General features: G+C 42.3%; 1 protein-coding gene across 1 annotated transcript in view; it reads left to right on the forward strand.

The window, feature by feature from the left end:
- Positions 1-25571, forward strand: part of EGFLAM (EGF like, fibronectin type III and laminin G domains) — a 78563-nt gene extending 52992 nt beyond the window's left edge. The window contains exons 13-16 of the mRNA XM_003408003.3: positions 5228-5371; positions 22871-22954; positions 24411-24514; positions 25342-25571. Of these exons, the coding sequence (XP_003408051.2) occupies positions 5228-5371; positions 22871-22954; positions 24411-24514; positions 25342-25496 (487 nt within the window). The 3' untranslated portion in view covers positions 25497-25571. The remainder of the gene's footprint in view (positions 1-5227; positions 5372-22870; positions 22955-24410; positions 24515-25341) is intronic.
- The last annotated feature ends 269 nt before the right edge of the window (positions 25572-25840 follow it).

A 25840-nucleotide genomic window follows, 5' to 3' on the forward strand; every position in this document is an offset into this window, starting at 1 on the left:
ATAGATGCCCTTTATTACGTTGAGGAATTTTCCTTCAATTCCTATTTTGGTAAGAGTTTTTATCATAAATGGGTGTTGAACTTTGTCAAATGCCTTTTCTGCATCAATTGATAAGATCATGTGGTTTTTGTCTTTTGTTTTATTTATGTGATGGATTACATTAATGGTTTTTCTGATATTAAACCAGCCTTGCATACCTGGTATAAATCGCACTTGAACAGGGTGAATTTTTTTTTTGATGTGTTGTTGGATTCTATTGGCTAGAATTTTGTTGAGGATTTTTGCATCTATGTTCATGAGGGATATAGGTCTATAATTTTCTTTTTTTGTAATGTCTTTACCTGGTTTTGGTATCAGGGAGATGGTGGCTTCATAGAATGAGTTGGGTAGTATTCCGTCCTTTTCTATGCTTTGAAATACCTTCAGTAGTAGTGGTGTTAGGTCTTCTCTGAAAGTTTGGTAGAACTCTGCAGTGAAGCCGTCCGGGCCAGGGCTTTTTTTTTGTTGGCAGTTTTTTGATTACCGTTTCAATCTCTTTTTTTGTTATGGGTCTATTTAGTTGTTCTACTTCTGAATGTGTTAGTTTAGGTAGGTAGTGTTTTTCCAAGAATTCATCCATTTCTTCTAGGTTTTCAAATTTGTTAGAGTACAATTTTTCATAGTAATCTGAAATGATTCTTTTAATTTCATTTGGTTCTGTTGTGATGTGGTCCTTCTCGTTCCTTATTCGGGTTATTTGTTTCCTGTATTTCTTTAGTCAGTCTAGCCAATGGTTTATCAATTTTGTTAATTTTTTCAAAGAACCAGCTTTTGGCTTTGTTAATTCTTTCAATTGTTTTTCTGTTCTCTAATTCATTTAGTTCAGCTCTAATTTTTATTATTTGTTTTCTTCTGGTGCCTGATGGGTTCTTTTGTTGCTCACTTTCTATTTGTGCAAGTTGTTGGGACAGTTCTCTGATTTTGGCTCTTTCTTCTTTTGTATGTGTGCGTTTATCGATATAAATTGGCCTCTGAGCACTGCTTTTGCTGTGTCCCAGAGGTTTTGATAGGAAGTATTTTCATTCTCGTTGCATTCTATGAATTTCCTTATTCCCTCCTTGATGTCTTCTATAACCCAGTCTTTTTTCAGGAGGGTATTGTTCATTTTCCAAGTATTTGATTTCTTTTCCCTAGTTTTTCTGTTATTGATTTCTAGTTTCATTGCCTTGTGGTCTGAGAAGATGCTTTGTAATATTTCGATGTTTTGGACTCTGCAAAGGTTTGTTTTATGACCTCATATGTGGTCTATTCTAGAGAATGTTCCATGTGCACTAGAAAAAAAAGTATACTTTGCAGTAGTTGGGTGGAGAGTTCTGTATAAGTCAATGAGGTCAAGTTGGTTGATTGTTGTAAGTAGGTCTTCCGTGTCTCTATTGAGCTTCTTACTGGATGTCCTGTCCTTCTCCGAAAGTGGTGTGTTGAAGTCTCCTACTATAATTGTGGAGGTGTCTATCTCACTTTTCAATTCTGTTAAAATTTGATTTATGTATCTTGCAGCCCTGTCATTGGGTGCATAAATATTTAATATGGTTATGTCTTCCTGATCAATTGTCCCTTTTATCATTATATAGTGTCCTTCTTTATCCTTTGTGGTGGATTTAAGTCTAAAGTCTATTTTGTCAGAAATTAATATTGCTACTCCTCTTTTTTGCTTATTATTTGCTTGATATATTTTTTTCCATCCTTTGAGTTTTAGTTTGTTTGTGTCTCTAAGTCTAAGGTGTGTCTCTTGTAGGCAGCATATAGATGGATCGTGTTTCTTTATCCAGTCTGTGACTCTCTGTCTCTTTATTGGTGCATTTAGTCCATTTACATTCAGCGTAATTATAGATAAGTAAGTTTTTAGTGCTGTCATTTTGATGCCTTTTCATGTGTGTTGTTGGCCATTTCATTTTTCCACATACTTTTTTGTGCTGAGACGTTTTTCTTATTAAATTGTGAGATCCTCATTTTCATAGTGTTTGACTTTATGTTTGTTGAGTCGTTACGTTTTTCTTGGCTTTTATCCTCAGTTATGGAGTCGATATTCCTTTTTGTGGTTACCTTGTTATTTACCCCTATTTTTCTAAGTAAAAACCTAACTTGTATCATTCTATATCGCCTTGTATCACTCTCCATCTGGCAGTTCAATGCCTCCTGTATTTAGTGCCTCTTTTTGATTATTGTGATCTTTTACCTATTGACTTCCATGATTCCCTGTTGTGTGTATTATTTTATTTATTTATTTAAATTAATCTTAATTTGTTTGTTTTTGTGATTCCCCTATTTGAGTTGATATCAGGACGTTCTGTTTTGTGACCTTGTCTTGTGCTGATATCTGATATTATTGGTTCTCTGACCAAACAATCTCCTTTAGCATTTCTTGTAGCTTTGGTTTGGTTTTTGCAAATTCTCTAAACTTGTGTTTATCTGTAAATATCTTAATTTCGCCTTCATATTTCAGAGAGAGTTTTGCTGGATATATGATCCTTGGCTGGCAGTTTTTCTCCTTTAGTGCTCTGTATATGTCGTCCCATTCCCTTCTTGCCTGCATAGTTTCTGCTGAGTAATCTGAACTTATTCTTATTGATTCTCCCTTGAAGGAAACCTTTCTTTTCTCCCTGGCTGCTTTTAAAATTTTCTGTTTATCTTTGTTTTTGGCAAGTTTGATGATAATATGTCTTGGTGTTTTTCTTTTTGGATCAGTCTTAAATGGGGTTCGATGAGCATCCTGGATAGATAGCCTTTCGTCTTTCATGATGTCAGGGAAGTTTTGTGTCAGGAGTTCTTCAACTATTTTCTCTGTGTTTTCTGTCCCCCCTCCCTGTTCTGGGACTCCAATCACTCGCAAGTTATCCTTCTTGATAGAGTCCCACATGATTCTTAGGGTTTCTTCATTTTTTTTTAATTCTTTTATCTGATTTTTTTTCAGCTATGTTGATGTTGATTCCCTGGTCCTCCAGATGTCCCAGTCTGCATTCTAATTTCTCGAGTCTGCTCCTCTGACTTCCTGTTGCGTTGTCTAGTTCTGTAATTTTATTGTTAATCTTTTGGATTTCTACATGCTGTCTCTCTATGGATTCTTGCAACTTATTAATTTTTCCACTATGTTCTTGAATAATCTTTTTGAGTTCTTCAACAGTTTTATCAGTGTGTTCCTTGGCTTTTTCTGCAGTCTGCCTTATTTCATTTGTGATGTCTTTAAGCATTCTGTAAATTAGTTTTTTATATTCTGTATCTGATAATTCCAGGATTGTATCTTCGTTTGGGAAAGATTTTGATTCTTTTGTTTGGGGGGTTGGAGAAGCTGTCATGGTCTGTTTCTTTATGTGGTTTGATATGGACTGCTGTCTCCGAGCCATCACTGGGAAACTAGTTTTTCCAGAAAATCCACTGACTGGTACGCTGGCTCCAGGCTCTGAAAACAATCGCTGCCTCCCCGTATTTGTTCGTTCTCCGTCTCTAAATCTGTGTTTGTTGTTCAGAGTTCGTAGATTGTTATGTATGTGATCGATTCACTTGTTTTTCCGAGTCTTTGTTACAAGAGGGATCCGCGGTAGCGTCCACCTAGTCCACCATCTTGGCCCCGCCCTCTCCATAGGCTTTTTAATGGTTCTAATCTTTCAGAAGTAGATCACCAAGCCTTTCTGTCGACATGCCTTGGGTAGATTTGAACCACCAATCTTTCAGTTAATAGCTGAATACTTGACTATTTGCACTATTTAGGGACTAACATGTCTATAAGTCAGGGCAATATCCAGTGGAAGTAAAAGGGACTTTTGCTTTCATGTGACTCTTTTTAAAAGGGAAAGAGCCTTTCTGAGAATCCTCTTAGTAAAATTCCCCTTCTCATTGGACAATGGTGAATCACATGTCCACAAATCACTGGCAAGAGAAATGGAACCATCATGACTGGCTTGTACCAATCAATATACCCAAGGCAAGTGGGCAAGGAAAGAGACTTGGAACAAAAGATTAGAAAAAGCTGGTGTCCGGGGAATGGATCTGAGCTGGTTCGCTGTACACCTGGCCTTGTAAAGCTGGTGAAGAAAAGTCACCATTGTGGACCCTGCTCCTCCCTCACCACTCTGAAGCCCTGCGAGGGGAAGGCAAGCTCGGTCTCTTCCTGTCTAGATCAGACTCTGGGAAGACTAGACAAAGTCCCCTCCGCTGTTCACTACTGAGCACACTGTACAGCCCCAGGCCCAGGTATGTGGGGAAGACAGAAGGATGGTATAAGTGATAAAACCAAAACCAAACCCAGTGCCATTAAGTCGATTCAGACTCATAGCAACCCTATAGGACCAAGTAGAACTGCCCCATAGAGTTTCCAAGGAGCACCTGGTGGATTCAAACGCCGTAGCACTTAACCACTATGCCACCAGGGTTTCTAACATAAGTGATAGGAGAATGGAAAAAGAAACTTCCCCAATAGTGTCATATCCATAGAAATGTTAAATTATGTTTATTCCTTCCTCAACTTTGATTAAAGGACCTTACACTTGCTCTTCTTCCTATGTCAATCCAACACTTACCCTTTAGTGAGAATTAATTTCTAAATAAAACTGGTAAGTGCACATATGCGTGTGTTCCCATTACCAGCCTTGGCTGCAGAACCGGGGGCATGACCTGATGAGCAGCTCTCCTTTCCTCCCAGTTTCCCATTCCTCTTCACCCTTACCTTTGCCCCAACACTCCTCAAGACCACTATCCCATCAAGCCATCTTCTTTTTCTGAGACCCTGTCCCTGTCTAGTCACTGGCCCCAAGGACAGTCACCTTCAGAGCTGGCCATCCACAACCACGATCATAGCTCAGAGCAGCTTTTGTCTTGAAACTTTTGGCAATTAGGAAACCTACTTTCTGTTGGGTCACAGGATAGGACAGGAAAGGGAAAAGACTGGGGCATGTATGGGGGCTGAACCTGGGACCATGATATTGGCCATAGTCTCTGACACAGCAAGTGCTCTCTCGTGAGGTCTCACCATACTCAGGGAGGACAACGCGGCTGCAGAGTGAGGCAAAGCCAGACTTTTAGACCCGTGATGGGATTCATGGTGGTGATGCACTTTCTAATCTCTTAACAGTAAGTGTCAAAAATGCCAGATTATCCTTACACTTGGTTGCTCCTGGCTGGCAGACAAAATTAAGACTACAGATGTTGTTGGGGACTGGTTAATTCAGTGGAATTCTTTGTATATTTTCTCCAGGGTGTCTGGATCAAGATCAAATGCATTCATGAGGTTTAAGACGACTGCTAAGGATGGCCTATTGATGTGGAGGGGAGACAGCCCCATGAGACCCAGCAGTGACTTCATTTCCCTGGGGCTTCGGGATGGAGCCCTGGTGTTCAGGTAATTCCATTGCCAGATGCGTTCAGCATCACCTGTGATTTTTCTCAGATAGTGCAGATCATACCAAACAGTGGCTGCAATCTAGTGTCTGAACTCACCTAGGTTCCCGAGGAATAAGAACCAGAATCAGCACAAAGCTGGTTCCTGTGAGGTGGAAATCTCCAACTTTTCCACTCCAACTTTGTCAACTTTTTCTGACACCAGCCATCCCCTCCCAACTCCTTATCCCCACCATGGCATTCTCTCATTCTCTGCTGGGTTCGAAAATTTGTTGGAATAGCCACACCGAACTCAATGGACCATACTCACAGTTATATGATTTATTACAGAAGTAACAGGCTACAACTCAGGATCGGGATCAACTTGGAAGTAACAGGGTACAACTCAGGAGACAGGATACAGTTTGTAAATCAGGACAGCTTCCAACCAAGACAACTCTCAGCTCCTTCTCAACCATGCCAGCCCATCCCCTCTAGGCCTCTGCCACTGAACCCTTCTAGGCCTCTGCCCTGCGCAGCAAGTGTTACAGCTCTTTTGGCTCTGCCAACAAGTGCTCAGAGGCACCCCACTCTACCAGCAAGCCTTCTGCCTGAAGGTGTTCATCTCTCTGTCTCCGGTGGCCAGCAAGCCCACTGCACCATCTTGCACTGGCCTCCTGGTTCCTGCTGCTCATATGGCTACCACAGTTTTTCTGCCATTGAGCTCTGCTATGCTTGCCACCGTTGCTTACAATATATCATCTTCTCATGCAGTCTTCAGTGTTTCAGCTGTCTCTTCTGGGTCTAGGAGGTTCTCAGAGCAGGAACCCTGGGTTCAAAGGATGTACTGCATTTCAGACTATTCTTGATGGTAGTGAAGTCCTCCCTCAACCTCTGGGGACTGGCCCTTATATAAGCTTAGCAGTATGGCAAAACCAACCAATCCCCGAGGTGAGCTATAAGTCAGTCAAACCTATTGGGTAGATTTACGTACCACTCTGGTGGCACAGTGTTTAAAGCAATAGGCTGCTAACCAAAAGGTCGATGATTCGAAACCACCAGTGGCTCTGTGGGAGAAAGATGTGGCAGTCTGCTTCCATAGACATTATAGCCTTGGAAACCCTATGGGGTCGCTGTGAGTTGGAACCCACTCGACAGCAGTGAGTTTTTTTTTTGTTTTTTGGGGTTATTAGCATAGTAAATTGACTAATTCCTGCAAGGTGCATAATATAGACCAATGACAAGGCAGGTTGCAGCCCAACCAACCATTTTTGGCAAAATTATAAACCCAAGGCCAGAAATAAGAGAAACCCATTGCACTGTAGTGGCTTAAAAGTGATCTAGAACACAGTCTGCTGGAATTGACTGTTGCGTGAAGCTTGGTGTTCATTTGGGGCTTCTAGTCTTTCTTTCAAGTGAAAACCTTATGAATAGCAGCAGAACATTGTTTGATACAGTGCCAGAAGATGAGCCCCTCAGATTGGAAGGCACTCAAAATACAACTGCGGAAGAGCTGCCTGCTCAAAGTAGAGTCAACCTCAATAAAGTGGATGGAGTCAAGCTTTCAGGACCTTCATTTGCAGATATGGCATGACTCAAAATGAGAAGAAACAGCTGCAAACATCCATTAATAATCAGAACCTGGAAAGTATGAAATATGAATGTAGGAAAACTGGAAGTCATCCAAAATGAAAGGGGATGCATAAAGATTGACATCCTGGCTGTTAGTGAGCTTAAATGGACTGATATTGGCCATTTCGAATAGGGCAATCATATGGTCTACTATACCAGAAATGACAAATTGAAGAGGAATTGTGTTGCATTCATCATCAAAAAGAACATTTCAAGATTTATCCTGAAGTACAATGCTGTCAATGGTAGTATAATATCCATACACCTACAAGGAAAACCAGTTAATGCAACTATTATTCAAATTTACACACCAACTACTAAGGCCAAAGATGAAGAAATTGAAGATTTTTACCAACTTCTGCAGTCTGAAATTGATCAAACATGTAATCAAGATGCACTGATAATTACTGATGATTGGAATGCCAAAGTTGGAGACAAAGAAGAAGGGCTGGTAGTTGGAAAATATGGCCTTGGTGATAGAAACAAAACCAGAGATCACATGATAGAATTTTGCAAGACCAACAACTTCCTCATTGCAAATACCTTTTTTCACCAATGTAAATGGTGACTACGCATGTAGACCTCGCTAGATGGAATACACACGAATCAAATCGACTACATCTGTGGAAAGAGACGATGGGAAAGCGCAATATCATCAGTCAGGACAAGGCCAGGGACTGACTGTGGAACTGACCATCAATTACTCATATGCAAGTTCAAGTTGAAACTGAAGAAAATTAGAACAAGTCCACGAGAGCCAAAGTATGACCTTGAGCATATCCCACCTGAATTTAGAGACCATCTCAAGATTTGACGCATTGAACACTAATGACCAAAGACCAGACCGGTTGTGCAAGGACATCATACATGAAGAAAGCAAGAGGTCATTAAAAAGACAGGAAAGAAAGAAAAGACCAGAATGGATGTTAGAAGAGACTCTGAAAGTTGTTCTTGAATGTATAGTAGCTAAGCGAAAGGAAGAAATGATGAAGTATAAAAGCTGAACACAAGATTACAAAGGGCAGCTTGAGAAGACAAAGTAAAGTATTATAATGACACCTGCAAAGACCTGGAGGTAGAGAACCTCTGCATTTTTCAAGCTGAAAGAACTGGAGAAAAAATTGAAGCCTCGAGTTGCAATATTGAAGTCTTCTTTGGGGAAAATATTAAATGACTCAGGAAGTATCAAAAAAAGATGCAAGGAATACACAGAGTCATTTACCCATTTCAGGAGGTAGCATATGACCAGGAACCGATGGCACTGAAGGAAGAAGTCCAAGCAGCACTGAAGGCGTTGGCAAAAAACAAGGCTCCAGAAATTGACGATGTTTCAACAAACAGATGCAGCGCTGGAGGTGCTCATTCATCTATGCCGAGAAATTTGGAAGAGCACTACCTGGCCAAACGACTGGAAGAGATCCATATTCATGCCTATTTGTAAGAAAGGTGATCCAACCAAATGCAGAAATTATCGAACAATATCATTAATATCACATGCAAGTAAAATTTTGCGACGATCATTCAAAAGAGACTGAAGCGGTATATAGACAGGAAACTGCCAGAAATTCAAGCCAGATTCAGAAGAGGACGCAGAACCAGGGATATCATTGCTGATGTCAGATGGATCCTGGCTGAAAGCAGAGAACACCAGAAATATGTTTACCTGTGTTTTATTGACTATGCAAAGGCCTTTGACTGTGTGTATCATAACAAATTATGGATAACATTGTGAAGAATTAGAATTCCAGAACATTTCATTGTGTTCATGAGAAACCTGTACATAGATCAAGAGGCAGTCGTTTGAACAGTACACGGGGATACTGCGTTGTTTAAAGTCAGGAAAGGTGTGTGTCAGGGTTGTATCCTTTCACCATACCTATTCAATCTGTATGCTAAGCAAATAGTCTGAGCAACTGGACTATATGAAGAAGAAGGAGGCATCAGGATTAGAGGAAGACTCATTAACAACCTACGTTATGCAGATGACACAACCTTGCTTGCTGGAAGTGAAGAGGACTTGAAGCACTTACTAATGAAGATCAAAGACCACAGCCTTCAGTGTGGATTACACCTCCACATAAAGAAAACAAAAATCCTCACAACTGGACCAATGAGTGACATCATGAGAAACAGAGAAAAGATTGAAGTTGTCAAAGACTTCATTTTACTTGGATCCACAATCAACACCTAATGAAGGATCAGTCAAGAAATCAAAAAATGCATTGCACTGGAAAAATCTGTTCCAAAAGACCTCTTTGAAGTGTTGAAAAACAAAGATGTCACCTTGAAGAGTAAGGTGTGCCTGGTCCAAGCCAGCCGTGGTGCTTTCAGTTGCCTCGTATGCATGTGAAAGCTGGATGATAAATAAGGGAGACTGAAGAAGAATCGATGCCTTTGAATTGTGGTGTTGGCAAAGACTATTGAATATGCCATGGAGTGCCAAGAGAAGAAACAAATTCATCTTGGAAGAAGTATAGCAAGAATGCTCCTTAGGAGTGAGGATGGTGAGACTACATCTCACATACTTTGGACATGTTATCAGGAGGGATCAGTTGCTGCAGGAGGACATCATGCTTGGTAAAGTAGAGGGCCAGTGAAAAATAGGAAAACCCTCAACAAGATGAATTGACACAGGGGCTGTAACAATGGGTTCAAGCAGAAGGATGAATCTGAGGATAGTAAAGGACCAGGCAGAACTGACTCGATGGTACCTAACAACAACAGTCTTTCTTTCCAGCATTCACCTTCTAGTGCAAGGGTCAGCAAACTAAATCTGGCCCACTGCCTATTTTTGTAAATAAAGTTTTTTTGGAATACAGGTAAGCTCACTCATTTATGTATTGTCTATGGCTGCTTTCATGCTAGGGTGGCACAGCAGGGACCGTCTGGCCTGCAAAGCTTAAAATATATATCATCTGGCCCTTTACATAAAATGTCTGTGACCCCTGTTCTAGTGTGTTATTGCTGAATGCTCCTGACTTGCAAATCAGAAAGTGGTAAAGAGAAGACCTTGATACTGACAAGCATGGTAACCGTTGACCCCAAACCAAACCAGTTGCCACTGAGCCATTTCCAACTCATGGCAACCCATGTGTCACAGGGTAGAACTGTACTCTGTAGGGTTTTCAAAGGTGTGACCTTTGGGAAGCAGATAGCCAGGCTTTTCTTCTGAGGTGCCTCTGAGTGGGTTTGAACCACCAACGTTTTGGTTAGTAGTCTAGTTCTTAAACATTTGCAGCACCCACAGACTCCCCATTGGCTCCACTCAGCTCAGTAGTCACCAGCCCAGGAAGCTTTTCCTCAAGATCTACTAAAGTCCAGGAGACCCAGCTTTAAATTCTGACTTTGCTCCTTATTAGCTGTGTAGCCTTGGGAAGGAGAATCCCTGCTTTCTAGTCTCCTGCTGCAAAGAAGAACAAAGCACAAATTCGTATCTCAATAGATCAACCCTAAAAACATTAGGATTTTTGTAATAAATGCTTCTTTGTTGTCTTAGTTATCTAGTGCTGCTATAACAGAAATACCACAAGTGGATGGCTTCAACAAACAGAAATCCATTCTCCCACTGTCCAGGAGGCCAGAAGTCTGAATTCAGGACATCAGCTCCAGGGGAAGGCCCTCTCTGTTGTCAGTTTTGGGTGAAGGCCCCTTTTATCAATCTTCCCCTGGTCTAGGAGCTTCCCAGCACAGGGACCCCAGGTCCAAAGGACATGCTTTGCTCCTGCTCATTTTGCTTGGCAGTAATGAGGTCCCTCTCTTCTCTGCTCCATTTCCTCCTCAATATCTCAAAAGAGATTGACTGAAGATACAACATAACCTGTAGATTGAATCCACCTCATTAACATAACTGCCTCTACACCTACCTCATTAACATCATGTTGTTGCTGTTAGGCGCCCTCAAGTCGGCTCCGACTCATAGCAACCCTGTATATGCACAACAGAACGAAACACTGTCCGGTCCTGTGCCATCCTTACAATCGCTTTTATGCTTCAGCTCATTGTTGCAGCCACTGTGTCAATCCACCTCATTGAGGGTCTTCCTCTTTTCCTCTGACCCTGTACTTTGCCAAGCATGATGTCCTTCTCCAGGGACTGATCCTTCCTGACAATATGTCCAAAGTATTTAAGACACAGTCTTGCCATCCTTGCTTCTAAGGAGCATTCTGGTTGTACTTCTTCCGGGACAGATTTGTTCATTCTTCTGGCAGTCCATGGTATATTCAATATTCTTCACCAACACCACAGTTCAAAGGGGTCATTTCTTCTTCCGTCTTCCTTATTCATTGTTTTCACATGCATATGATGCTATGGAAAATACCATGGCTTGGGTAAGGCGCACCTTAGTCTTCAAGGTGACATCTTTGTTTTTCAACACTTTGAAGAGGCCCTTTGCAACAGATTTACCCAATGCAGTGTGTTGTTTGATTTCTTGACTGCTGCTTCCATGGATGTTGATTGTGGATCCAAGTAAAATGAAATCCTTGACAACTTCAAGCTTTTCTCCATTTATCATGATGTTACTCATTGGTCCAGTTGTGAGGATTTTTGTTTTCTTTATGTTGAGGTGTAATCCACACTGAAGGCTGTGGTCTTTGATCTTCATTAGTAAATGCTTCAAGTCCTCTTCACTTTCAGCAAGCAAGGTTGTGTCATCCACATAATGCAGGTTGTTAATGAGTCTTTCTCCAATCCTGATGTCCCTTTCTTCTTCTTATAGTCCAGCTTCTCGGATTATTTGCTCAGCATACAGATTGAATAGGTATGGTGAAAGGATACAACCCTGACATTAAACTCATCAGTATCCCCTTGTTCTGTCTGAACAACTGCCTCTTGATCTGTGTACGGGTTCTTCATGAGCACAATTAAGGGTTCCGGAATTCCCATTCTTCCCAATGTTACCCATAATTTGGGTCAAATGCCTTTGCGTAGTCAATAAAACACAGGTGAATATCCTTTTGGTGTTCTCTGCTTTCAGCCAGGATCCATCTGACATCAGCAATGATATACCTGGTTCCACGTCCTCTTCTGAACCCAGCCTGAATTTCTGGCAGTTCCCTGTCGATAATACTGCTGCAGCCATTTTTGAATGATCTTCAGCAAAATTTTGCTTGTGCATGATATTAATGATATTGTTCTGTAATTTCCACATTCGGTTGGATCACCTTTTCTTGGGAATAGGCACAAATATGGATCTCTTCCAGTCAGCTGGCCAGGAAGCTGTCTTCCATAGTTCTTGGCATAGACAAATGAGCACTTCCAGCACTGCATCCGTTTGTTTAAACATCTCAATTGATATTCCTTCAATTCCTCATTATCATCATAAACGTTAGGATTTACAGTGCATACGATAATCACATCATATCACAAAATGGTGGACGACCATACAGTACCATAGCCTAGCCAAGTTGATTTTAGGGGATACAATTCAATCCATAGCCTTGGGTGATACGCGATAAGACAGACCCGTCAGTTTTTACTCCTTGTAAGTGTTCTTGATTTTCTCAAATGGGTGGGGATGAATTAGTCAAAAGAATTACTGGGACAGTTTCTTCCCATCCCTATCCCCACTAGAGTGGGTTGGAGCTGGGCTCACAAGGAGTGGTAACGGGCTTGTCCCTTGGGGCTGTGATGACACATACTCAGTTCTGATGTGATGACACATAAAAAACACTCATCTGCACCACTGGTTTTCAAAATGTGGCCTCCAAATTAGCAGCATCAGCACCACCTGGGAACTTGTTAGAAATGCAGATTCTCTGGTCTGTCCTCTGACCTACTAAATCAGAAAAACTCTAGGGGTGGGGCCCAGCAATCTGTGTTTTAAGAATTTCTTCAGGTAATTCTGATACCTGCTCAAGTTTGCGAACTTCTGCTCAGTCTCTAGACTGTTAGCTTTGTGGGTATAGGGGTTGCTCTGGCTTTTACTTCTTTCATCTCCCCTATGGTGACTAGCAGTTGCCACTGAGTTTATTCTGATTGGTGGCACAGTGGTTATGCACTTGGCTGATAATCAAAAGGTTGATGGTTTGAACCCTCTACCCGCTCTGTGGAAGAAAGATGTGGCAGTCTGCTTCTGTAAAGATTTACAACCTCGGAAACTCTACTGTGTCCTATACGGTCATTGTAAGTTGAAATGGCCTTGATGGCAGTGGGTTTGGTTTCTTTTTGGTATGGTGACTAGCAAAGTCTCTGGGCAGCGCAGACAGTTTGAATGCACCCAAAGACAGTAGTGGAGGTTTGTTTCCAAATGGTCACAGCCACTGAAAACCTTACGGAGCACAGTTCTACTTTGCGCAAACATGGGGTTGCCATGAGTCAGAATTGACTCAAGGGCAAACATTTTTTTCTTTTTTTTTGTGATGACTACTAGCACAAGTGTTCACTAAGTGATAGGAATTTTTTTTTATATACCTTTTTTTGTGCTTTAGATGACAATTTACAGAGCACGTATTGTTTTGTGACATTGGTTGACAGCGTCACGAAGTGTATGCATTCTCTCCTTCTAAACCTTGCGTTCCCCATCACCAGCTTTCCTGTCCCCTCCTGCCTTCTCGTCCTAGCCCCTGGGTTAGCGTGCCCATTTAGTCTTGTTTGTTTCATGGGCCTGTCTAATCTTTGGCTGAAGGGCGACCCTCAGGAGCAACTTCATTACTGAGCTCAAAATGTTTCTGGGGGCCATACTTGTGGTGTTTTTCTAGTCTCTGTTAGACCACTAAGTCTGGTCTTTTTTTTTGTAAGTTAGAATTTTGTTCTACATTTTTCTCCAGCTTTGTCCAGGACCCTTTATTGTGATCCCTGTCGGAGCAGTCAGTGGTGGTAGCAGGCACCATCTAGTTTTGCTAGATTCAGTCTGGTGGAGGCTGTGGTAGTTGTGGTACAGTAGTCCTTTGGACTAATCTTTCCCTTGTATCTTTGGTTTTCTTCATTCTCCCTTGTTCTAGACGACTTGGGACCAGTGGTGGCTCACAAGCTTTTAAGACCCCAGGCACTACTCACCAAAGTAGGTTGTAGAACACTTTCTTTATAAACTTTGTTATGCCAGTTGACCTAAATGTCCTCCGAGATCATGGTCCCCATCCCTCAGCCCAGTAATTTGGTCCCTTCGGGAATTTGGATGTGTCTATGGAGGTTCCATGACCTTGCCTTGGTCAAGTTGTGCTGACTTCCCAGTATTGTGTACAGTTTTACCTTCACTAAAGTTAAAAACCCTTCACTAAAGTTACCACTTATCTATTGTCTAGTTAGTGTTTTCCCCTCCCCACTCGTCCCTTTGTTTGTAACCAGCAAAGACTGTTTCTTTCTGTATGTAAATCTCTTCATGAGTTTTTATAATAGTGGTCTCATACAGTATTTGTCCTTTTGTGATTGACTTATTCCACTCAGCGTAATGCCCTCCAGATTCATCCATGTTGTGGGATGTTTCACAGATTCATCATTGTTCTTTATTGTTGGTAGATTCCGTTGTGTGTATGTACCATAGTTTATTTAATTTGAATTTAAATAGACAAAGGAGAAAGAGAACAGGTCTCTGGAAAAGGATGAAGACTTAATTCTGGAGCATCTGACAGTCATGCACGGGGGATTACTGACAGCCAGGCTTATTGTTGTTTTACTGTTAGTTTCTGTCAAGGCAATTCCAACTCATGGCGACCCCTTGTGTTCGGAATATAAGTGTTCCTGTAGGGTTTTCAAGTTTATGACCTTTCAGAAGCAGATCTTGAGGGCTATCTTCTAAGGCGCCTCTGGGTAGGTTTGAACCACCAATCTTTCAGTTAGTAGTTGAGCACTTAACTGCTTGTGCCACCCAGAGACTCTCACAGGCAGGGCTGTTGTGGTTAGGTGCTGTCAAGTTGGTTCCGGTTCATAGCGACCCTATGCACAACAGAAAGAAACACTACCCAGTCCTGCGCCATCCTCACAATCGTTGTTACGCTTGAGCCCATTGCTGCAGACACTGTGTCAATCCATCTCATTGAGGGTCTTCCTCTCTTTCAGTGACCCTCTACTTTACCAAGCATGGTGTCTTTCTCCAGGGACTGGTTCTTCCTGATAACATGTCCAAAGTATGTGAGATGTAGTCTCACCATCCCTCCTTCTAAGGAGCATTCTGGCCATACTTCTTCCAAAACAGATTTGTTGATTTTTCTGGCACTCCATGGCATGTTTATTCAATATTCTTCGCTCACACCATAATTCAAAGGCGTGGATTCTTCTCTGGTCTTCTTTATTCATTGTTCAGCTTTTGCATGCATATGAGCCAGTTGAAAACATCATGGCTTGGGTCAGGTGCACCTTAGTCTTCAAGGTGACATGTTTGCTTTTTAACACTTTGAAGAGGTCTTTCGTAGCATATTTTCTCATTGCAATGCATTGATTTCTTGACTGCTGCTTCCATCAGCCAGAATAGGGTAAACTAAATCTTGAAACAAAGGCTTTTTGAGAGGAATCATCATTTATCTGAACTTATCTAAAAAAAAAAAAAAAAAAGTGCCATTGAGTAGATTCCGACTTACAGCAACTCTGTAGGACAGAGTAAAACTGCCTCATAGGGTTTCCAAGAAGTGGCTGGTGCATTTCAACTGCCGACCTTTTGGTTAACAGCCGAGCTCTTAACCACGACCTCGTGCTTGCCTCTAAATGGCAGAGCATGCTAAGTGATGGTACTCCTTTAACTTTGGAGACTTTTGAGAGAAGTATGTGGTTGAAAGCCAGAGACTGGCAGGTGAAAGGCAACTTCTCACCGTCTTTATCCTCTTTCCCTATTGGCCCATACATCCAACACGGAGCTCTTCACACCCCGCTTTTCAGGCTTGCTGCCGAAGCCATTTTCTTGTGGTTTTCCTGTGGTTAACCTCACAAAGGCCTCAAGTGTGCCCAGAAAAGGGAACTGAAACTGTAGTTCAGCCGTGGTGGGAGTCCCAGCATCTCCCCCCTCACACTCCCAACACCGCCAGCTAAAACCTAATCACCATCCATTCCAGCCAGCCAGGGAAATTCGATCTGCTCAGGGCCACCCTGCGGCTCTCACGCTGCCACCCGTGGACCCAGCGAGGCCCCCACCTTCACCCACCCCTTAGTGCCTTTCTAACAGCTCTGCTGCATCCAGAAATTTTTCTTATGGTACCATTTCTTTCTCAGGTTTCTGAAATTGGCCCCATGTTTTTCTTTTTAGGCTGGTGTTCTGTGTAAAAAATTTGCTGCTCAGCTCGGGCCAAGCTACATCTGCTCTGTTCCTGGGCCTGCAGCTCCAGTGTTTCTGCTTCACTGTATTTCCTTCATCTGGCTTGTTACTTCCCCACATCCATCCACCAAAGACAGATGATGGAAGGTTGCAGTAGGCTGGTGATAGAGAGGGTGGTGGTGTGGGCCAGTGGCCGAAAATGTCAGCAGACAGCCAGGTCACCTGAAGAGCTCGGAAAAATGTAGATTTTTCTTTCTTCGGAGGTCTGGAGGGAGGCCAGACTCTGACTGAAAACAAGCGCCACAGCTGCTTCCAAGGCTGTAATTCCGGGAACCACTCCTTGAGAAACAGGGTCTGAAGTGGTAAAAAGTGTGGGCTTTGGAGTCAGACATATCTGATCCCTGTGGCTGTGTGATCTCCTGAAAGTTACAGACCATCTCTGAGCCGCCTTTGCCTCATTTGTAGAAGGAAAAGTTGATTGTGAGGATTAAATGAGTAAATACTTGTAAAGGGCTTGGAATAGTGCCTGGCAGAGCTAGTTATTAGTGGTAATGATAATAAAAGCAATTATCCTTGATTGAGAATTTCCTATGTTCTAGAAGCCCTACCTTAGAGAGAGAACACACATTGAGGAAGATACCACAATTACAACTGCTTAATAAGTCTTAGTTATTATTATTATTGGACCCCAGTGGCGCAGTGGTTAAGTATTCAACTGGTAACCAAAAGGTCGGCAGTTGGGATCCACCAGCAGCTCCTTGGAAACTGTATGGGGAAGTTCTACCATATCCTATAGGGTTGCTATGAGTTAGAATTGACTCGACGGTAACAGGTTTTTTGGTTTTATTATTATGATTATCTTAATAAAACATGGACCATGCCCTCAAGGAGCTTATATCAGTGGAGTCTAGAGAGCAAATCTGTCTATGGGATAAACGATACTTGAGATTTTGGTGTTTGATATAGGTCCAAAGCAAACATAATAGAAAATCAAATGTAGCCTGCATTTTTCTCGACTTTTTTCCTTCACCTAAATTCTGGCCCTTTTGTTACGTTAGTGCTCAAAGCTCTTTTGCCAGAGAATACAGAAGAGCAATGGAACCCTAAGAAACATTATTCATGGTTTTGGGGACGGAAGAGCAATGGAACCCTAAGAAACATTATTCATGGTTTTGGGGATTGTATAGAGAAGGAATATCCAAGTGCTCAGCTAAAATGAGCTTGCCTCTGTCTTTGTTTTTTTTTATGATTATATATGGGGCATAAAACCCAGTGAAAAGGTTTGTGAAAATCATTTGACTGGCAGTCTTTTCCACTAATTGTCCTTGAGACCTAGATAACATTTTCATGTAACAGAGAAAGAGAAGGGATTTGACAGTAAAGTGCCCAGTGCTGCAGTTCAAAGGGCACAGTAAGTAAACCAAAACCTATTACTGTTGAGTCGATTCCAATGTCATAGTGACCCTATAGGACAGAGCAGAACTGCCCCATGAGGTTTCCAAGGAGCAGCTGGTTTCCAAGGATCGAACTGCTGACCGTTTGGTTAGCAGCTGAGCTCTTAACCACTGAGCCAGCAGTGGCACCAAATGAAGGTGGTTGGGTGGTCTCGAAAGGGCCTCCCCAATGGCATTTCCTGGGCGACCCATCTTGGATCTCAGACTCATGGGTCTAGTGCACACCATGCTGAGTAACTCAGGATAACCGATTCATTCAAACCAGACTGACAAGACATTGATAAAGCAATCAGTCATGCCTTCATTTGTTCATTCATTCTTTTTCACTTTTTTTTTTTAATTGAGGTGTAACTTCCATAAGGAGTCCGTGGGAGGTGCAGTTAACGTGCTTACTGCTAACAGAAAGGTTGGCAGTTCAAGTACACCCAGAGGTGCCTCGGAAGAGAGACTGCGATCTACTTCCAAAAAATCAGCTATTGAAAACCCCTGGAGCACAGTTCTGCTTTGACACACATAGGGTCACTATGAGTCAGAGGTGACTTGATGGCAACTGGTTTGGTGTTTGGAATTTCCGTAAAATGCCCAGGTGTTCAGTGTGGACTCCCTTTAATAAATGCACGAATACTTGCATGAACAGGAGAGTTACCAGGCTGGAGAGCAGAACAGGAACACCTGTCCTTTGTGCATCCAGGATCTGGAACAATTAAAAAGGTCTCCATTCACTGGATTACAATCATGCTCCATCAGCCTCCCAGAGATCACAGTCAGGTCACCTTAATCCTGGACCTGGGTGTTCCTGGCATCTGTGGTTACATAGTTACAACCGGTTAGCTTACTCTCACACACTCCTCTTCCAGGAGAGGCTTGAAGAGTTTAACTGTTGGTGGCAAACTTTCTCCTTCCTGCTCATTCCTCCAGGCACATTGTCAACCCTGTATACCCTCTGGACTATGTGCTGCGTATGTTTGGGTGGATGGCATTAGTTGTTTGGCTCCTACTACGTGCCGTGGAGCCTGAGTGGTGCAAGTGATTTGTGATCGGCTGCTAACCAAGATTGGCAGTTCAAACACACTCAGCGGCTCTGTGGAAGAGAGGCCTGGTGATCTGCTTCTGTAAAGATGACAGCCAAGAGAACTGAGTGGAGCAGTTCTACTCTGTAACACGCAGGGTTGCCATGAGTCAGAACGGACTCCAGGGCAATGAGTATGGTTTTATTTGCCAGACTCTGAGTATGTATTACCTTAGTTAACATTTCCTATGATCCCTTAATTCTTCTTCTTTGGCCTTAGTGGTTGGTGCGTGAATTTTATTCAAATAGTCCTATTAATTGGGCTTCCTTGTAGGTGTATGGATATTATACTATCACTGACAGTGTTGTACTTCAGGATAGATCTCGAAATGTTCGTTTTGACAATGAATGTTATGTCATTCCTCTTCAACTTGTCATTTCTGGTGTAGTAGACCATACAATTATCTGATTCAAAATGGCCAATACCAGTCCATTTCAGCTCACTAATGCCTAGGATATCAATGTTTATGTGTTCCATAAGGCCAGAGAGGAAGAAATTGAAGTTTTCTACCAACTTCTGCAGTCTGAAATGGATCAAACATGCAATCAAGATGCGTTGATAATTACTGGCAATCGAAATGCAAAAATTAGAAACAAAGAAGAAGGATCGGTAGTTGGAAAATATAATCTTGGTGATAGAAACAATGCTGAAGATTGCATGATAGAATTTTGCAAGATCAACAACTTCTTCATTGCGAATACCTTTTTCAACAACATAAATGGCAACTATACATGTGGACCTTGCCAGATGGAATACACAGGAATTAAATCAACTATATTTGTGGAAAAAGACAATGGAAAAGCACAATATCATCAGTCAGGACAAGGCCAGGGGCTGACGGTGAAACAGACCATCAGTTGTCATATTCAAGTTGAAACTGAAGAAAATAGAACAAGTCCACGAGAGCCAAAGCACAACCTTGAGTATATCCCACCTGAATTTAGAGACCATCTCAGTAATAGATTTGAAACATTGAACACTAATGACCGAAGACCAGACTAGTTGTGGAATGACATCATATATGAAGAAAGCAAGAGGTCATTAAAAGAACATGAAAGAAAGAAAAGATCAAAATGGATGTCAGAAGAGACCCTGAAACTTGCTCTTGAATGTCAAAGGGTGGCTTAAGAAGACAAAATAAAGTATTATAATGACATCTGCAAAGACCTGGTGGTAGAAAACCAAAAGGGAAGAATACATTCAGCATTTCTCAAGCTGAAAGAACTGAAGAAAAAATTCAAGCCTCAGGTTGCACTATTGAAAGATTCTATAGGGAAAATACTAAACAATGCAGGAAGCATCAAAAGAGGATGGAAGGAATACACAGAGTCACTATACCAAAAAGAGTTGGTAGACATTCAACCATTTCAGGAGGTAGAATATGACCAAGAACTGATGGTACTGAAGGAAGTGGTCCAAGCTGCACTGAAGGCACTGGCAAAAACAAGGCTCCAGGAATTGACAGAATACCAATTGAGGTTTTTCAACAAACGAACGCAGCGCTGGAAGTGCTCACTCTTCTATGCCAGGAAATTTGGAAGAGAGGTACTTGACCAACTGACTGGAAGAGATCCAAATTTGTACCCATTCCAAAGGAAGGTCATCCAACAGAACGCGACCGTTACCGAACAATATCATTAATATCACACACAGGTGAAATTTCGCTGAAGATCACTCAAAAGCAGCTGCAGCAGTACATAAACAGGGAAGGGCCAGCAATTCAAGCCAGATTCAGAAGAGGGTGTGAAAGCAGGGCTACCATCGCTGAAGTCAGATGGATCATGGCTGAGAGCAGAGAATACAAGATGTTGACCTGTGTCTTATTGACTATGCAAAATCGTAACAAATTATGGATAACATTGGGAAGAATGGGAGTTCCAGAACACTTAATTGTGCTCATGAATAATTTGTACTTAGACCAAGAGGCAGTCATTCGAACAGAACAAGGGGATACTGCATGGTTTTAAGTTAGGAAAGGTACGCATCAGGGTTGTGTCCTTTCACCATAGCTATTTAATCCCTATGCTGAGCAAATAATCTGAAAAGCTGGATTCTGTGAAGAAGAGTGCAGCATCAGGATTGGAAGAAGACTCATTAACAACCTGCGATATGTAGATGATACAACCTTTCTTGCTGAAAGTGAAGAGGACTTGAAGCACTTACTGATGAAGATCAAAGACCACAGCCTTCCATATGGATTACACCTCAGCATAAAAAAAACAAAAGTCCTCACAACTGGACCAATGAGCAACATCATGATAAACGGAGAAAAGATTGAAGTTGTCAAGGATTTCATTTTACTTGGATCTAAAATCAACACCCACGGAAGCAGCGGTCAAGAAAGCAAATAACACATTGTGCTGGGCAAATCTCCTGCAAAAAATCTTCTAAAGTTTTAAAAAGCAAAGATGTCACTTAAGGACTAAGGTGTGCCTGACCCAAACTGGCGTTTTCGATAGCCTCATATGCATGTGAAAGCTAGACAATGAGTAAGGGAAACTGAAGAAGAATTGATGCCTTTGAATTATGGTGTTGGCAAAGAATATTGAATATACCATGGACTGCCAGAAGAACAACTCTTTTGGAAGAAGTACAGCCAGAGTGCTCATTGGAAGCAAGGATGGTAAGACTTCATTTCACATACTTCGGACATGTTGTTAGGAGAGACCAGTCCCTGGAGAAGGACATTATGCTTGGTGGAGTAGAGGGCCAGTGAAAAAGAGGAAGACCCTCAATGAGATGAATTGACACAGTGGCTGCAACAGTGGGCTCAAGCATAACAATGATTGTGAGGATGGCACAGGACCAGGCAGTGTTTAATTCTGTTGTACACAGTGTCTCTGTGAGTGGGAACCGACTCGATGGCACCTAACAACAACAACATGATCCTTCAGGGAAGGTATTATTAACCTCCTTTTGCATATGAGAAAACTTAGGCTCAGAGAGCTAGAGCAAATTTCCCAAGGTCACAGAGCTAGTAAGTTGACAAGCGTAGGAATCAAGTCAGGTCAGGCTAATCCGAATGCCCATGCTCTTTCTCCCTCCCCATGCTGCCTCTCATAAAAGCCACAGATTAGTAATTCAGGGCAGCTTTTATGAACTGGCTTCTCAGCCCTGACTCATCTTCATTCATTTCTTCAACAAGCATTTGGCCACCAAATATTGAAAGCTGAAAATTCCACCTCCCGGCGGCCCCGCACAAGGAGACAATTGATGTGGAAAAATTCCCACATTATTAGAAAACAGTGGATTTTTCAGGGTCAGAGTGGCAGCTTTGTCCCATGGTTTGTCAAGTCACTCAAATTCTATTCTTGGCTTAAATATTAATGAGCTGTGTGACTTTTTTGAGCCTCCATTATTAAAGAAGCAACCCAAGCTGCTTTCCCTGGGGAAAGCCAAGGGCTTTCTATTCTTGCTCTTTTCTCAGAATGAACACATGCAAATGCTCAGCAACTGGTCTAGCTTTCCTCTGGACATTCCTGTTTCTTGGGCAATGAGGTAAAAGAGAGACACCTCCTCTTATAAGATAGGAGAGTTGTTCCCAGTTGGAACACCTTTTCCTTCAAAAGCATGATTACACAGCCTTTATCATATTATCAAGAGAAGTTTAGGCAGCTGGCTCAGTGCCCAGTACAGAGCAGTCACTCAATAAGTATTTGTTGAATTGAATTAGAGTAATCGAATGAACGCTGGATTAGAGGGCTATTTCTCTCTGGTAACCAAGATGTTCATGTCCTCTGATACTTTCTGGGTATCAGGGTATCTGGGACCTGAAACAGAAGGTAGAAAGCTACTGGATGGACCTAGTATCAGAATAAAATGAAGAGCAGATGATATACCAAGTTCAAGGTCTTGTTTTACACATTAGCTTGAGATTTTAGGCAAAGTCCCTTAATCTCTGTAGTGTAATATGAAAACAAACACGAAAACACATTACAAATGATATAGCCCTTTCTGTTTCTCATACTATTGTACTGATACTTTACTACATGGGGCTTAAAAAAGTCCTTATGGGCTAGCCTGGGAATCTGTCACCTTTCATAATCTTTTCTTGTTTTGTCTTAATAAAACTGTGTTCTAAATTCCAAAGAACTTTTGCAATGAGAATTATTTGTGAATGAGTGTCTGCCTGTACTTCAGTGTTTTATTTTCTTCTCTGTCTTGTTATTCTCTGATGCCTTTAGCTATAACCTGGGCAGTGGTGCAGCATCCATCATGGTGAACGGCTCCTTCCACGATGGTCGGTGGCACCGAGTCAAGGCTGTTAGGTGAGTGCCTACCATAGCATGAGACAGAGGGGTATCTAAACAAAGGTGGGGTGTGGTGTCCAATTCCCTTTTAGTCCAACTTCCCACACCAACCTTGTCTGGCATCCTAGGACCCTGTTCCAGGCCAGTCAGGGCATTTTGCTACCAAGTCCCACCTGTGCCATCCACAGACACTGACAGGCCACTCCCTCGCACTCTGCCTTATCACCTTCCCAGATGATGTGACTGTCATCAGGTCTTCCACCCTCCCATCTGTCTTCCATAATCCACTCTCCCTGAACTTCAGTCTCAGCCCAAAGGCACTCAGCTTTCTTGCTTCATGGGTCAGGAAGCCCACCACGCCATCTCCTGCAGGTCTCTCCTGCTAGTCTCTCCTTCCGTGGTGGTGGTAGGGTCTTCTCTTTCCCACTTCTGGGATGGTTTACCTCAAGCCCAGCGTGATGGCAAAAACCAACCAGTCCCCTTGGTGGTCTGCAATTACCATGTCTGCACAGTCCCACCTAATCACTTGGGTGAGAGTTACAAGACCATGGCTAGAAAGGCCACACAGAAGTGATCTATCACACTGCAGTTTAGCTTAACTAGTAAAGAATGTCTGTCTTGAGCATGTACTCCTTTAAGTTCCATCTATATGAGATCAAATTTACAACAGCAACTTGAAAGGTTAGATAGGAAGCTTAGGGGGCAATGAGTATATGGTAATGGGGGAGGAACAACTTGGAAAAGGAGGGTGAGAATGGTTGTACAACTGGAAAAATGAAGTCAGTGTCACTGAATTGTACCTGTAGAAGTTGTTGAATTGGTGTATGCTCTGCTGTGTATATTCTCAATGAGGACAACAAAAAAAAAAAACAAATTATATATTTAAAAAAAAAAGTATCACCATGTCAGCCCCACTTCTCCTATTGGGTTTGCCTTAGAACTCTTCACTAACTCCCTCTTACTTTCAGGGTAAATTCTAAACTCCTTATGGTGTCCTTCCCTGTCTGCTTCTCGCTTGATTTTTACCCACCATTATTTGCTATGCTCCATCTATACTGACCCATTTGTCTTTTCTCTCTTTGTTCATACTGCTGCTGCTTCTTGCATTAGCTTACCCTTTTCCTTCACCTGATTTACCTAGTCTTCAAAGCTCATCTCAGAGGAGTTCCTCTGAGAATCTGTCGTTCACCCTCACTGTTGTAACCACCCTCTCCCCAGTCAAGGTTACATGCCCCTTCTGGGTAAACTTCACAGCACCTTGGGCATTCTTCTACCATAGAATGGTGACATTATGTTAGTAGCAATTTGATTTTCTGTCCTCCTCAGTAGACTAAAAACTCCTTTAAGCCTAGGATCATTTTTTTGGTCTTCGTAGCCCCATCATTTAGCACAGTACCTGGTACACAGGAGGTACTTTAATACATTTTTATTGAAATGAATGAAGGATTGAAAAAAATGGTGATGGTTTTTACAGGGATGGCCAATCAGGAAAAATAACTGTGGATGACTATGGGGCCAGAACAGGCAAGTCACCTGGCATAATGAGGCAGCTCAACATCAATGGAGCTCTGTACGTGGGTGAGTCACCTTTGACCAAATCTAAATCACACCCTGTTCATTTGTCATTCTGGGGCTCTCCATCACTGGGCACTTCGCTGGATCAGGCAAATGCCTGGAAATCAGGAAGCTCTCAAGCTATCCCATTCTTCCACCTTCTGAACTTCTGACTCATGGCTGGAGGCAGGAAGGGAATCACTTACACGCTTTTGTGCTTTGGACCAATTCACCAGGAAAACCGTGCTTTACTTGTTTATAGAGCAGGAACCTTCTAAATATAGCTCCATGAATTCTGTCTAACTGAGGAAGGAGGATCTGCCTGTCTCAGACATAAGTGAGTAGTATTTCTATAAATGGCATATAACCCACTAGTATGGACACATAGAAATGAACAGTTATTTCTATCAAAAGGCCATATGATATTTTCTGAATTTGATCGAGAGTATTCAGCATCCTTTGAGACATCACTGTGTTTCCTTTGGTTTAAGATGATATCACCTCTACTTACGTACTACCTTTTGTTGACATTATACAATACTTCAGAATTTACTAACTACCGTTTGGTTTCAAGATGGCAAATTGGGCCAAAGATCACATATGATGTGCGTACTTATATCCTCTGGTTGTCTATCAAACTGATCTAAGGCAACCTGTTCCTTCAAGGATAATTATAAAATAAACACATGTGATATACTGAGCAATTCAAGGGGCCCACAGCCATCACCTGCCCTGTCAGCCAAGGGATGCCTCACTGGTCAGCACTCAAGTGCCATGAAGAGAGCCCCTACCCTTTGCTGAGGGGAGGCTCACCCTTTGGCTCACCCTGTTGCCCTCTTGCTTCCCGGCAGGTGGAATGAAGGAAATTGCTCTGCACACTAACAGGCAATACATGAGAGGCCTTGTGGGCTGTGTCTCTCATTTCACCCTGTCCACCGATTACCACATTTCCCTTGTGGAAGATGCCATTGATGGGAAAAACATCAACACGTGTGGATCCAAGTAACACCAGCTGGCCTTGCCCAAGGGACAGAGCCTTCTATCCTGAGAGTCCCTGGGGCCTGGAGACCCTGCCTGATGCCACACACAGAGGCCCTGGGGCCAGGTGTGTTTCCCCTTATCAAGGAGCAAGCACACTTTGATGAGAAATAGAGAATGAAGACAGGAATCCCCGGGTGGCCTTCTCTGCTGATACTCTGTGGACCAAACCAAATGGGGCACTCTGTGTAGGAAGCATCGGACTTTGTCCATTGAATGTGTAGTGGCTGCCAGAGATCACACACCAATGCAAATTCCAGCGCCTGTCTGCTGTAGCTCAATGACTGCGTGGTGACTCATAGTACATAAAAA

This window comes from Loxodonta africana, chromosome 2 (assembly GCF_030014295.1).
Source record: "Loxodonta africana isolate mLoxAfr1 chromosome 2, mLoxAfr1.hap2, whole genome shotgun sequence".
NCBI lineage: Eukaryota > Metazoa > Chordata > Mammalia > Proboscidea > Elephantidae > Loxodonta > Loxodonta africana.